This window comes from Natator depressus, chromosome 6 (genome assembly GCF_965152275.1).
Source record: "Natator depressus isolate rNatDep1 chromosome 6, rNatDep2.hap1, whole genome shotgun sequence".
In the NCBI taxonomy this organism is placed as follows: Eukaryota; Metazoa; Chordata; order Testudines; family Cheloniidae; genus Natator; species Natator depressus.
This window is the reverse complement of record NC_134239.1, coordinates 21,111,229-21,126,829: the sequence shown is the minus strand read 5'-3', so window position 1 is coordinate 21,126,829 and position 15,601 is coordinate 21,111,229. Positions and strand designations below refer to the sequence as shown.

The following is a 15,601-nucleotide window of genomic DNA, read 5'->3' as shown; positions in this document are numbered from 1 at the left end:
CATCTACAAGTGTTCTTGTCACAATGTTCACCAGAATGTCAATAAACCCCCTAAAAACAAAAAAGTACCAACAGTAACACTGTTTGCTCTTGATGCATGTGGTATTCCACACTTAACTGTAAGCTTCCCCATAATATAAAATACCCTTTAGATTAAAAGGATTTCAAGATATTGCACTGCTGTATTATACTTTTGCCTCCCAATCTCATTCCAAAGATTTCTTATGAAACTGTAAACAAGTAAACCAAGTGATTTTTGTACAGTCTTCACAAATTGTATATCTGCATTCCAAAAAACTGGAATCCACTGAAACCTTCATTACAGATACAGTAGCCTAAGCACAGTGGAAGTTCTGTCCAGCTGCTTTCTTTGTACAGTAACAGATTGTCCATTCTTCCAACATTCACACTTTAAGTTTCCTCTTCTGGTCAAAGTATGCATCAAATCTTGACAGTGCATAGTCCTAAATAGAATGAGGTAAATCAATTTCCTGAGAAACAGTGTCAGTTGTGTGCTGCCATGATGTACATGCATTCTTGTCTGCAGTTTGGGAGACTATATATTATGAATATAGATAGAAATATTTCTATATTATCCTCCTGGCTTCACCTTCCAAGAGTATTTGGGGGCAAAAGGAAGAGACCTTTTAAACAAGTTAAAGTGTCATGTTAAAGCCTAATTTCAGGTTTAGTAGCATTTCTGCATCCTATCTAACCCTTGGCTATTAGTTTCATGTCAGTTAAGTTTGTCTAGCAACAAAGCAGGGCTTATAGCCAATGCTATAACACTATTCAAGTGTACTAAACCTTGATGAGCAATTTCTCCCTGTAAAGTAACTAAACTGTAATATCTTTACCATTCTTAGTCCCAGAGAAGAAAGCTATGGAAAGATTTGTTTTTTCCTCCAAAACAAAACTAGTATTAAAACTAAAATCCACTGTTCATGTGTTAGTCAGGTACTGTGGAGGGCAGATGCTACAACCCTTTCAACTACAGGAGAATGTGTCTGGGAGTGTGAAAGAATCAGCTCATTGGGAGGCGAAAAATAAGTCCACTTCTGTTCACTACTGGACAGAGGATTAGCAGAAGTTATAGTACCACCTGTAGAATCTTTTGACTTACGCATGGTAACTGTATAGGAGGATGGACAATTGTACTTGGAAGAAAACTAAATGTGTGTGCGCGCGTGCGTGCACGCGCGTGGGGCAGGTAAATTTCTTTTAAGAAAGCAACACTGACTAAAATTACTAAATTGCTCTTAACATGCATTAAGGTTTACTTTTAATTAAATGAAAGGTTAAGATTTTACTCTTTCAAAAAAAGAAAAAACATACCATGTATCCAAACTCAATGGATGAAATCTTTGCTTGTATAATGGACCACAGGCCCCAGAAGAAGTGTGATGCCAGGGCAAACCTGCAAATTACAAAACAAAAGGCTTGCTGAAAGACTCTAGCATCTCACTTTAACTGTATTATCTAGCCCACTTAGTCTAAATCAACAGTGCCAATTTTATTATTATAACTTGCTATCTTTTAGATGAGCTCATATATATTATAATGAGCATCCCAGAACAGAGTTCCTTCTTGCTCCAAGCAGTCATATGACATGACATCAGTATCCCACTGACTAATCCCCAAGCTTGGAAAATGTACCTTTATCTTAAGGTAGTTTTCATAGCACAGCTAATTATTTGTATAATGCCATTAGTAACTTCTATAGCCTACTATTCACATTGTGCCGTAACAGTTTTAACATGGAAAAAGGACTCATTTACCCTGGAAATGCTATTTAAGGCAAATCCTAACTAGAAATTTCTCAGTGATGCAAGAATGTGACACCAAAATGCGAGTGTTAAGCAGGTGGACCATACGCAGAATACCAACACTGCACTATCACTACAGCAAATATAGTTACCTATTAACTTCCATTAACATATCTTCTTCTGTTTTGGACCTGTCTTCATTACTTAGATTTTCAAATCCATTTTGGAATGCAGTCAGGTAACTGGAGATAAAATGAAGCTAAAGACAATAGTGATCATGAGAACACATCAGACAATTCTTAGACTCAAGAATGGTTACTATCAGCATGCTAAATTTTTTATAAAGACCAAGAAGTTTAGTTTTTTCCAAGATTGAAAATTTGAGTATTAATTGTTCTGGATCATTTCAAAACCTGAGCATCAAAGAATGCCACTGAGTAACAGATTAGGAATTCAGTATATAAAGACAGTATCCCATTAGTTCTATCTAACCCTTTTGCTTTTGGTCTCAACCCAAAGCTATTGAAACCAGTGGTATATACAAAGGTGGTCCTGATGTTCATGTGGGAGCACAATAAGGCCACATCTACACTACCTGCCGGATCGGCAGGTAGCGATTGATCTATCGGGGATCGATTTATTGCGTCTAGTGTAGACGCGATAATTGATCCAATTGCTCTGCCATTGACTCCGGAACTCAACCACGGCGAGAGGTGGAAGTGGAGTCGATGGGAGAGCGGTGGCTGTCGATCCTGCGCCGCGAGGATGCGAAGTAAGCGATTCTAAGTCGATCTAAGATATGTCGACTTCAGCTACGTTTTTCTCATAATTGAAGTTGCATATCTTAGATCAATCCCCCGCAGTGTAGACCAGGCTTAAGGGTTGCATTGCTGCCAATAGCTTTTCAGGTAGAAGTTTATCAGGGCTTTTGTATTTTTTAAAAGCATTGTACACTAACATCACAAAGTTTATAAACAAATGACTACTACATCCAGTGACAGTGAGGAATTTTGGTGGACAGGATGTATAGTAACAATCAAACTGGTAATCAGGAAAGACAGATCAGATTTGAAGCTTGTGGACCCTGACATTTGAGTGTAACTCTACTTTCATGCACCTACCTGTTGCATCCTTGTGGGATACTGCAAAAAATTGGCTTTGAAGAATGGGTATTTTTCATAAGTATAGTCATACATCCATTCACAGAAGTGATTTGCAATGTCAAATCCTCTGAAAATTAACAGTTCAATGGTTAGGTTAGGGCAGAGTTCCTCAAGTTTCCAGAATATTTAAATATTAGCTCTTGTTTAAAATTTCAAGACTGTATTGATTTAATATTATAAAGCATGAGGAGAACGTTGGCATGAAGTACTTTAAGTTCTACAAACAGATCAGAATTGGCAGTAAAAGCTTATTGATGAACACACAAAAAGCAAATAGTGCAAGATGCATCAACAAGCCTTTTGTCTTTAAAAAAGCTAGCGGTAAAACCAATGTCCTTATTGTCCATGCAGGAGAACTTGCTACTGCTGTGTGTGTGGAGTACATCAGCAATACTAGAATCTGTGACCTTGACTCAAAACACCAAGGGTCCAATATATCAAAGAACTGAGAACTATTTGCCAGCATTTTTTACGGAATGCAGGAGGTAATTTAGATCACAAGTCAATTATTAATACTGTAAAAACCCACCTCTATATAAAGTGGCTAATACTCCACTGGCATTTTGAGTTCAATTAAGTTTCTGTTGTGATAAGATTTAATGGAGTAGTACATTCAGAGCATAGTTTTCAACTTAGCAAAGACTGATATGATATTACTAAGACTAAATCAGAAAGATGCTGAATGAAGGCATTTGAGTAGTCCTGTATCATCCTAAGAGAATCCTTGCACACATGGCAGGAGGAAAGGAATTCGACAAAAGGGTCATGAGAAAGGAAAGCAAAGCAAAGCAGCAAGAGTCTTTATGTTTACAGAAATTGCTAAATGAGTTAATTCCACAGATGTTCATGTACAGGAAGTGGAAGCTTATGCTGCACTTGGATACATTCAGAACACCAGTAACTCATGCATTTTTCTTAATTATAGTAGGTGGCCATAGGTGAGAAAGTTTTGAAGTTGCCTCAGAACAGAGTAACAAAACAGATCTTCCTGTGCTAAAACAAGGTTGCTGCAAGAACTGATTTCAGAAGAAAAGCAGCAAACTACAGTGCTAGGAAAAGGTTTTGGTAATAAAAGCCAGGACAGTGGAAGTAATTAAGATAAAAGGAGAATTTTTAAGGTTTGCAGTAAAGATTTCAGACACATTACTTAGCTGCTACACTAATGATCACATCTTTCTGATTAACAGAGAGATTTCTTGCATTTTCTAAAGAGATGTTCACTTTTCTGCTCCATTTATGGGGAAAAAGTCATGTCTAGGAGGCATGCTATCACAAGACAAATATTGTGAACTGAACTGCAGCAGTCTCTTTTCAGACTTCTGCAGATGAATTAGATTTCAGATACACTGATTTAGTCACCTGTGAGACTGCCAATTTGGCTTGTGCTCTGAGCTTTTGGCATTCACGGTTTTGGTGAATCAAAGGCAGGACACAGAACGTAATGCAGAGAAATACAACTCATTGGAAGAGATTAGATTTAGAAGACTTTTATTTCCTTTTACTGTAGTTTATTTAAAGACGTGCCAACCCTGCCAAACAGGAAAATCTTATGTTTGGAACAGTTTACCTGTAATTATAGCTGCTGTATTCAAAGTCAATAAGCATTAGCTTTTGTTTTTCAGAATCCTCTCTGCCTTCCAAGAGCAAGACATTACCTGAAGAGTTTTGAGAACACAAATATGTAGTGAGCAGAATCACTGGAGTTGTTTTGATAAAAATTCAGACAATACTTCTAATATAAAAGTTAAAAAAAAACAACACATCACTCAAGAATCCTGGCATTCCTTTTGACAAAAACAGGAAAACATGTGAAGACATCGGGATACCTATATTTAAGTTGTAACAAGCTTGTCAAACCCCTACCTGTCCCCCAACTCAACCCATCATCATAATATAAGGTGTCAGAGTTCACAGGATTGAGTAGATATATAGCCCAAAACAGCATTAGTAGAAATCAAGCAAGAAATAATCAAAGGTTGCTCTTAGCACTGCAATATTAACCTAGTTGCCAAAGTAGTGTCATCCTACCTTCTTGGCAGTCATTGTGGCAAAAGACAACTGGCGATGAAGTAGCTTCAAGCATAGATCTGAAAAACAAGAGCAAGGGGCCAACAAAGAGCTAATTAAGACAAAAAAGTTTAGACCCAGCTAAGTGTAAAACTTTTTATTGCATGAAGTCCAGGTTTCAAAGTATTCCTGACAAAACCTACATTTTAATGCTGTACGTAGGCTGAGAATTTAAGTGCACAGCAATCAGGACACTCAGAGGTAGGACTCTACACTACAACCAACTCAGCACGCTATTACTGAATGCACTATTGTATCTGTTCACAAGCACGTACAAACAAGGGACAGTTGTGGAGGCTATGGGAACTATATCAGTTTGACCTGAAAATGTAAGTTAATACATTTCTCAGAATTCAATAAATACATCATTACATCATACACACTCCTCTAGTGTCAGTGGTAATAAATTAATGTAAAATGGTAGCAAAAGCTAAAAATCTTACCTTAGGCTTTTCATTTCCTGGGGAAGATTGTAACTGAGGATTTTGTTAAATTTTCTAATCCGGGATTCTCTGGTAAATTTAATCCTCAATACTTGGTTTAGATACCTACCCAAAAATAAAGTTGTAAAAACAGTGTACCAAGTTTGAATGCTAATTATACTACAGTTGAGACCTTTTAGTTTTTTCTTTAGTTTAGTCTTAAATGTAAGATTTCAAACTCAAGATGCATCAAATCGAAACTTCTGGAAAAAAAAAAGAGTCAAGTCTTCTGGACTCCCCCAGATAAAGCTGCTTATAGACAGCAAGCCTTCATCCTTACAAAATACCTGCCAGTTTACAGAAGAGACCCTCTAGAACAGCAAGACTTCTACCTATTAAGAAGGTCATTGGTTGCTGTCTTCTGACCCCCCCCACCCCCGTTTCATAAACTTTACAATAAAAGTGAGAAGACTTACTTTTCCATTGTCCCAAAAAGCCATTTAGGTTCTTTATTAAATGGCATTTTCATACCATGAAACCTGGCCATTTTCTCAGCTATTTCTGCAGATATATCAGGTAAGCCTAGTTCTTCCGTATCTAATTTTCTGCTCTGTAACAAAATAAAGCACACTTAGAAGAGCTGATAAGGTCAGAGAAACATGAATATCACTCAATAGCTTTGAAGTAAAGTTCAGCACAAATATATTTGGGAAGAAGTAGTTAGCTGGAATATCTATTAAGTATTCATTTGGTAGCCTATAAGCTATAGCTGTCCTATAAGGTCAGAGGGTCAAGTCCCACCCGAAGCCTTATACCCTTGGACAAGAGTCCAGGGGATACATTAAGTGGGTCATTGAAGAGAATAAAAACAAATTTTTCTGCCATTCTTTTGATTGTTAACAGAACAGCTGCTCTCAAGCTTGTTTCAGTCCATATTTATTATGATCCAACTTAAAACTACAGCTGGAGAAGAAATTTTTACAGACCTCTTCCCTCCCCCCCAAAGATATTATAGAGTCAGGAAGTCTAGTTATAGCAACAAATTAAGGCTAACAATTACAAGTGCCAAATATTTCATTCCCACACCTCTGCTTTGGTATACAGTCTAAAGACGCCCTGGTCATGTTCAATTACAACAACTTACAGCTACTAGCCTGTTGACTAATCATGAATGTGACTCACTGGAATGAATTCCTCTAATCGGCCTTGTGGAAAGATTCCATACAGCTTCGGGCCAAGATTTCGCTCTGCAAGAATGGCAAACATAACACTCTCCAGTACCATGGCTTCTGCACCCTGCATAAAATTAAGGTTTACACAAAAGTTTAGTATACTTAAGAGCAAAGCTCCCAAAGTGAAAGTTTAGGATTAATTTTTAAATACATTCGAGACTAACTGATGTAGGTTTTTTTTATGACAAAGAAAAAAGGTTGCTCAATACAAGAAGTTTTAATATGGAAGCGATGCAGCATTACAGCTTCAGGAGGAAACTTTAGTGAATGAAATTATGACAGGCCCATTGGTGCCTACTGGCAAAGCGTTCACTGTTCTTTACAAGCAACTCCTGTCACGTGACCTCACCACACCTTGAATACCACTTTCATGGATATTTATCCATGAAGGGTAGCATATGAGGTCTCCACTGAAACTTATAACTTATCAATTGTCAATCATTGCAAGATGCATACATGTAATTATATTGAAAAGGCTCATTCCTGTTTCTTCGAGATGTGGGTGCAGATGTGTATTCCACTCAGGTATGAGCACACCCAGTGCACTGAAGCGAAGTCAGAGAACTTTGTCTAGTAGTACTTGTAGGGAGCAGTGATCATGCCCTTTTGTCAAAGCTCCTCCCATGGCTATATAAGGACAGCAACACCCTGAGCTCCCTCAGGTTTCTTTGCACGAAAATGCCAGGCTGGAGACTTCAATACGGAGGACAAGGAGGGCAGGTCATGGAATACATATCTGCACTCTCTCAAAGAACAGTTACAATACAGATAACAGTCTTTTCTTTGAGTGGTTGCAGATGTGTATTGCACTCAGGTGACTCACATGCAGTACTCATAGGAGGTGGGGCTTGGAATTTATTTAAATAGAGATCGTAAAACTGCCTTCCCAAGGTTTTCATCAGGCCTTGATGCTGTGGTGATAGCATAATGTCTAACAAAGGCATGAATGGAAGACCGTGTTGCAGTCCTGCAAATTTTCACTGTAGACACACTTAAGAAACACAAGGGAGGTTGCCTGAGCACTCATCCAATGAGCCCACAGTGACTGTGGGAGTATCATCTGAGCCATTCCACAGCCTATGGTAAACAAGCAGTTATCTACTTGGAAAGTCTGACTGCTGAACAGATGAAAGGCTGACCAGTCTCCAGACAATACTAAGAGCCAAGATGAGAACAAAATTTAGTCCTCTCAGAATGCTAAGCACCACCTCAGGTATGGAGACTTTGCTCCTCTGCCCTTGAATGTGGTTTGGTTAAGTAAATAACTTGAGGTGAAACATATCACCGGGGGGGGGGGGGGGAGGGAGGAGGAGGAGGAACTTAGGGTGCCCTAAAGCCACTACATCCTTGAAGAACTGATCACAACAAGCAATTCTTGCAGATGTTACAGCTACCAGGAAGGCAATCTTCTGGGAGAGGGGAGCCTATGATTGTGTTGCTATCTGCTCAAATGGCAGGCTCAGTGCTGCCAGCACCATACTAAGGTCCCACAACAGCACCATTTCTTTGATTGGTGGAAAAAGATGGACAATACCCTTCAGAAACCTATCATAGGGCTCAAGAATATCAAACTTTCCTCGGATGGGAGAATGGAAAGCTAAGATCACAGTTAAGCAAACCTTCAGGGAGCCAAGAGGTAGGCCTGAAGATTTCAAATATAGCAAATGGGCTGAATTTGTCCTCACACTGCCCAAATAGAAAATGGTTTCCACTTAGGGAAATTCTGCTTAGTAGTAGAAAACCAACCCCTTGTGAGCACTCTCCTCATCTAGCCATGCAGCACCCACACAGTCAGGTGCAGACTATCCAATACCAGATGAATAACTTGGCTGTGAAGTTCAGACAGCAAGACTGGAAGAAGAGGGAGAAATTTGCGAAGTCAAGTTGATGGTTTTCCAACTTCACTCTAACATTGCCTTGGCCATGCTGGTGCAATCAGAATTAGTTTGGTGGTGTTCATTTTGAGCTTTTTGATAAACAGAAGGTCAGAGGGATGTGGAAAAGGCATATCAAGTTCAGTCCCCAATGCAGATGGAAGAAATCAGTTAGGGCCCCTGGACTGAGCCCCGCTTGGGAACTGAACTGACATTTCCTGTTGTCCTTTGTTGTGTATGGGTCAGTCGTCCCATATTCAGAAAGTGGGCCTCAGCACACTTTAGGGACCATTTGTGGTTGTCTGAGAAAATGCTGCTGAGGTGGTTGGTGACAAATGAGTTGGTGTGGGCGTGGTATCTTCCTTGATACAGACGTACCAGAATTTTGCTTCCTGACAGAGCTGATCGGAGCTGTCTCCTCCCTGCTTGTTCACATAATACATTGTGGTAATATTGTCTGAATTGTTAACTGCTGTTCCCTTGATCTGGTCCCAAGCCCCCTGGCATGTGTTGAATATTGCTCAAAGTTTCAACATTGAACATGATAGTCTGCTTTCTGTTCTGATCAAACTCTGAACCTTTAACTACACCAAGATATGCTCCCTAACCTACTGGAGACAATGACTAACGTTCTTGCTGGTGGAGGATAGAGAGACTGACACTGTCCTGCTCCATCCACCATGGACAGGAGTCTAATCTCTGGAGGGACCTCTACAAGGCTGCCCAGTCACTGGCAACTGCGGTGACAAACTGAAGCAACAGCTGAAGGCAAAGACACAACCTCACATTGTTGCACTTTGTAAGTGCATGTGGCCTAGTAACCTCAAGCGTATGAAGACTCTGGTAGAAAGATGCAAAGGGAGGTCCAGGCAGAGGTGATTTATCTGGAACTGGCATGGGATAAAGACCCTCGAATTCATACACTCTAGTGGAGCCCCAATTAATTTGATTTATTGAGTTGGGTTCAAAGTAGTCTTTGTTGAGGATCAGTCCCAGACAAATCAAAAAGGGCCAGCATCAAGTGGATGTGACTGTGGACAATCTTCAAGTATGGAAAGACAAATTTCCCTTCTTAGGCCCCAAGAGAGTCATGCATTCTGGCAAAGGCACCTGAGGCAGATAACAGGCCAAAAGGGAGAACTGTGCACTGGTAATGTTAGCCAGTGATGAGGAATCTCAAGAACTTTCTGTGACTTGGGAGAACTTGCCTTGAAGAAATAAGCATCCTGCAGAAAGATCAGCAAACAAGTCATGATTCAGAGCAGGAAAAATAGTAGCCAATGTAACCATGTGGAATTTGATATACTTTATGTATTGAGACTCTGGAGATTGAGGATGTGCCATTCCTCCCCTCCCCTCAAGTCTAAGGGTGGAGATCAAGAAGTACCAGGAATAAAATCCTTTTCCAATGAGGAATCTTCTCTATAGCCCACAATGTAGATAGGGTTTGGACCTGCTGTAGCAGCATTGATTCAGGAGAGAGGTCCCTAAAAAGGGACCGGGGGGGAATGGGAGGGAGAGAACCGAATTGTGTAACCCAATCCCAAAGTGCTTAGGAGCCATCTGTCCACCATTATTGCTTCCCAAGCACTGCAGAAGCAAGATAGCCTTTTCCAAACTAAGAAGATTGGGTTGAAACCTTTGCCAGTCATATGATCTTCTCAATGTATACATTAAATAGGCTGCCTGCCTGAAAATGGAGGGGGGAGAGGCTGGCTGGGTAAAACTAGACCCAGAAGATCTTCTCCTGAGATGCCTGATTTCCTGTTCAGGAGAAATCTTGGTTGGTATGGTCACTCTAAAATACTGCTGGGGGTTGTACTGTCTCATCTGTTTTATCCAAGATGGAAACTCAATCAAAAAGCAGGTCTTCCACACACACTGGATATCTGGTGCTATTTCTCAATTTTATAGCCATGATGTCCTTCTCATTCTGACTGCTGACATGATATGTTGAGCACAGACTAATGATTCCTTGGCTATGAGACAGCCCTCCTCAAAAAAGCTTTGAACTCCTCCCTAGAGGATTCAAGTGACTTGTTTGAAATTGGTTCTACAGTCCCATTCACAAAGTTATATTTAGAGAGGCATACCTACTAATTCACAATGTACATTTACAAAAGGAGGTCAAATAGATTTTCCATCCCCTGATATCCAACCTCTTAGCTTTTGTCCTTGGGGTAGACCTGAACCTCCCCTGACCATCTCTCATTGGCCACCGTCACAGCTAACAAGGTAGGGGAAGAATGTTCATAAAAACAACCCTCTGCAAAGGGACATACCACTTGTCCATATTTGCTGTCAGCCTCAAAGAAGCTGGAGTGTCCACAAAGCCTTGGCAGGCTTCCATAGTGCTTCATCAACATGGAGCGCTTTCTCCCTGGGGTTGAGGACTGAAGAAAGTGCACTAGCTTGTGGATATTCTCCTGCACAAACCCAATCTGTACTCCCAAGGTGAAGCCATTCATCTCAGGAGATTTTGTTGTGCCTTGAAGTCTCTGGGCACCAGGGAGGGAGCATCTGTAGTGTAGTCTGGAATACTGTATGCAGTTGTGATCTCCCATGTTTAAGAAAGATGAATTCAAACCGGAACAGGTGCAGAGAAGGGCAACTAGAATGATCTGAGGAATGGAAAACTTACCTTATGAGAGGAGACTCAGGGAGCTTGGCTTGTTTAGTCTAAGCCAAAGAAGGCTGAGGGGAGATATGATTGCTCTCTATAAACAGATCAGAGAGATACAAACTCCTTTCCCTTCCTGGTATTTAAGTGTCAATGTGAACACAAGAACAAATGGATATAAACTGGCCATCAACAAATTTAGGCTTGAAATTAGACAAATGTTTCTAACTATTTGAGTAGACATTCTGGAACAGACTTCCAAGGGGTGCAGTGGGGGAAACTAACTAGCTTCAAGACTGAACTTGCTAAGTTCATGGAGGGGATAGTGTGAGGCAACTGCCTACAATGACATGTAGCTATCTGTGACTACTAGCAGCAAACCTCTCCAATGGCTGGTAATGGGACACTAGATGGGGAGGGCTCTGAGTTACTAAACAGAATTCTTTCAGAGGTGTCTGGCTGTTGGAGTCTGCCCACATGCTCAGGGTCTAACTGATCGCTGTACATGGGGCCAGGAAGGAATTTCCCCCAGGTTAGATTGGCAGAGACCCGTTTGTCTTCCTCTACATGGGGCATGAGTCACTTGCAGGTTTAAAGTAGTATAAATAGTGGATTCTCTAACTTGCCTTTAAATCATGATTTGAGGACTTCAGTAACTCAGTTTAGGGGTCTATTACAGGAGAGAAAGGGTGAGGTTCTGTGACCTGCAATGTGCAGGAGGTCAGACTAGATGATCATGATGGTTGCTTTTGCCCTTAAAGTCTATGAGTGTAAGAGGAGCCACAAGAGTCTGCTTGAGCCTGCTCCAAGACAAATGTCCTCTGCCTAAGTCTTTAACATAGGTGGCTGAAGGGATACCACTGGTTGGTTTGGTGATCTTGCCCTATAGCGGGTTGAAGATCCTGATCTTAAGGAACAAGGGAACCTTCCATGGATTCCAAGGCCTCTCTCTGGGGCAGAGATAGGCATCAGCAGCCAGAAGATACCAGGCCAAGAGCCTCTGTCTTTGCTGCGGGAACGGTGCCAGCACTGGTACACCAATCAGAATCAGATGGAGGCCTCGACCTCCTTGACTGGCACGTGGAAGATGGAGAGGGTGATGAGGACCCGAGTTGATCTCTATTAACTGCTATCAGCATCCAGAGGAAAAAGGATGTGCCACAGTGGAGAGCAAAGAAACAGCCAGCCTTGTCCGAGATCCAGTGAGCCGGTTCTACTGGTACAAAACCCAATAAAGAAGTCTGCTCTGAAGACTGGAAATGGTATGGTTCTCCCACTTGATATCAGTGGGAAGGGAGGAATTGATGTGGAGGCTGGTAATGACCCTGAGGGCAAAGTCTGTACTGCAGACAATACTTGTACTGAGAAGAGCAGTTGTGCCAGGGAAGAACTTAGGATCAGTACAGAGGACAGCTTTGACTGTGTACTCTGATTGCAAGGCATTGCTGATGCTTGTAAAACCTCTAATCAGCTCAGCCTTTGCCTTCATTATTATAAGAGACCCTGCAGGTATCTGTCCCTGGACAATTGGGAAATGAAGGACTAAAAGGCAAAGCAGGTCTGACATTCCTTGCCACTGACATACCAGGCAAACAATTGATGCTGATTCCATCAGTATTGGACTAAACATCCTGCAGATGGTGCTGGAGTCAATGAGAGAGTCTCAAATTGATGTCTCAGTACTGGAGAGTGGGTGAAAGGCCTGACTCCATCACCCACACCGAAGAGTCACGGTTCCAGTCTGCACTCCTTGATGGGGACGACGACTATCCCAGCACCTGGAATGGCCACTGTGTTTTAGGAATTCTTTTCCTCAGAAAGTGAGAGGAAGGAAAACCATCCCTTTTCTTCCTGGGGAGGCCTCAGCGCCTGGCCAAGGAACAATCTCTTCTCAGGCTCTAACATTGTCTAAGGAGCTGGTATGATGGAGGTTCCCAGTGCCGACAGGCTTTATATGGCCAGCTCCATCAAGTCCCTTGCCATCTGCCTTCTCTTTGAAAGACTTGAAGATGGAGCACCTTTCTTTAATGTGCCACTCTCAAGCACAGTAAACAACGTGTGTGTGGATCAGAGTTAATAGCAACCCCACATGATAGACTGTTTGAATCCTGGTGAAGGCATTCTACTAATAACACCGCTAACCTAATTAACTATACTTAACCAAGATACAGTCACTATGCTCAAGCTTATAAACTATTTACAAGAAAGCCGCAGAAGACCTAAAATCAACATCAAGAAAATGCCACATTGAACACTCCAACTCTGGCCATGGGTAATGAGAAGGATCAGAGGGGGATTGGAGCAGCACCATCTTTATATAGTCATGGTAGAAGCTATGAGGAAAGGCCATGAACATCACCGTTACAGCTACTGCTAGGCAAAGTTCTCTGGCTTTAGTGTGCTGGGCACGCGCAACTGCTTGAAGGCCTAGGCCTTATGGTCTTTAGTAAAACCAAGTCAACAAGGAATCAGATCTGAGATGGCCCATTCAAGTGAGAGGGAGAGGTCATCTTTTCCCTGGTCAGTCAATAATGTAATGCAAAGTTCGATTGTCTACCCTTGCCTCATCCCCATATAGACAATGGAAAACCATCAAAGACAACTGCAAACAACTGAAACCAGTTGGAGTTGAAAAGAAACATTTATAGCAGGCAGCAGATCCCCCTGGCTCTGAATAAAGTTTTCACTATAACAGTGTAAGGAAAGGTATTCAGTACCCATTCACTGTAGAGCCATCTTGTTGAGTGTGGGTGTTTCATCAAAGAATGGATCCTGGCTCCTGTGAAGTCTACTAGCTCTGCAACAGACTAAACTTTGGGGGAGAAAACCTTCTTTATTAGATAGGAAAGGTAACTAAGGACCTAATTTGCATTTTGTTTTGTATTGTAATGGACTTGTTTCCATCATACTTTATTGTTTCTAGGGAAACCTTTATCTTTTCTTAAAAGAAAGAAAGGGTTTATTTAAGTGCTCACAAGTGCTGTACATCATACAGGAAGCCATGATATAAGGTCACTAGCAAACTGGGGTATGCTTTTCCTTTGGGAATAGATCTGGGATTTCTGTAAGTAGCCAACATCAGGGGTTGGATATCAGAGGGGAATGCTTGAAGGGCACTTGGGGACTGGGTGTGCCTCTTGTTAACCTTCAAGGCAAAGATGGTGATAGCTAGTTAGGCGATAGCTAGTTAGGTCCTGAACAGCACCTGCCTACCACAGGTAAGACTCCCTTTAACTGAAGGTAGGGGTAACAAGATGACTCACATTCCTGGGTACCCTGAGAACCATCAAGTATCTATGGTAAGCAAATCATTGCCAAGGCTAGGTTACACAAAACTGATGTACATTAAACCTTATCAGTTTTGGTTTTCCAGCACCACCTCCATCTACAATTATTCTACTTGTTACAACATTGCAGACCATGTATGAACAGGAATATGGTAACTTGAACTGGTGCTATAAATACTAGTGAACAACATTAAGGTATCCTAACACTCTAAATTAATCTCAATACTAGTCAATACTATCTACACTTAACTATGGGGCTCAGCATTTAAAATAAAAGTGGACTTTGTCTATGGCTGTTTGGACTAAGGTGAAAATTTTAGTTTGAGAAACTAAATTTAGTGACCCAAAGTAGAATATTCAGTGTATCCTTAATTGGAACACTTTAGATCCATTTTCCCTGCACCTTTGCAAATTTGGTCACTCTTTACCAGCAACAGACCTAGTTATTTTTAGGAATAATGTAATAAACCTTTGCAAAACAAAGGTGGGAAGAAAAAACCCAATGTCTTATAAAACCCTAATGCAAATAGATTTATATTAAGACTCTGGCTCCATCTCTAGGATACAATAAACCAAAACTATCAAATCTATACAGTAGATATGCAAGTACTACATTTGAAAAATATTAAACATTTTCTTCTACAAAAGCTGCCTCTTCTTGGAAGCATCCCAGCAGCACCATCACATGAACACCGTCAACTCCAGTATTTTTATATGAATGGAAGGGAATTAGCCATGATCAGACCTTTTTGTACATTGCTCACTCAAGGTCAACATCACAGAAGTGTAGCTGCCACTATGTGCAAGATTAGCTCTGTAAAGATGTAAAAACCATAATATAGAAGAGACCACATTGGATCTGCCTGTTATGGTAAGAGGAAGTTATTTGTACTACAGTAAATCCTGAAGGGCTGATCAGGATACTGATGGAAGTTGTACAAACACAGGAAGACAGCCTCTGCCCAGAAGAGCTTATACAATGTAGGGAATGAGCACAGTGTGAAAAGTGTCCTCTTCATAACTTTTTTGGCATTCGACAGGTTGAAAAAAAAAGTGGTTTCAGATAGTGGGGTGCAGAATGCATTTTTCTTGCAAGAGTTACCAGGGGCATACACACTCTGGAGTCTGCCTCTTCCCTTGCTCCTGCCTCCAGCAGCTCTCTTTTGGCTTT

General features: G+C 41.1%; 1 protein-coding gene across 4 annotated transcripts in view; it reads right to left on the bottom strand.

The window, feature by feature from the left end:
* Positions 1-212: 212 nt before the first annotated feature.
* The window catches only part of CHKA (choline kinase alpha), a 37,613-nt gene continuing 22,224 nt past the window's right edge, over positions 213-15,601 (bottom strand). For all 4 annotated transcript variants that reach the window (XM_074954746.1, XM_074954748.1, XM_074954749.1 and 1 more), the window contains 9 exons: positions 6,600-6,713; positions 5,894-6,027; positions 5,439-5,543; positions 4,957-5,015; positions 4,496-4,583; positions 2,887-2,995; positions 1,918-2,024; positions 1,335-1,416; positions 213-463 (listed from right to left, as the gene is read on the bottom strand). In XM_074954746.1, the coding sequence (XP_074810847.1) occupies positions 404-463; positions 1,335-1,416; positions 1,918-2,024; positions 2,887-2,995; positions 4,496-4,583; positions 4,957-5,015; positions 5,439-5,543; positions 5,894-6,027; positions 6,600-6,713 (858 nt within the window). In that variant the 3' untranslated portion in view covers positions 213-403. The remainder of the gene's footprint in view (positions 464-1,334; positions 1,417-1,917; positions 2,025-2,886; positions 2,996-4,495; positions 4,584-4,956; positions 5,016-5,438; positions 5,544-5,893; positions 6,028-6,599; positions 6,714-15,601) is intronic.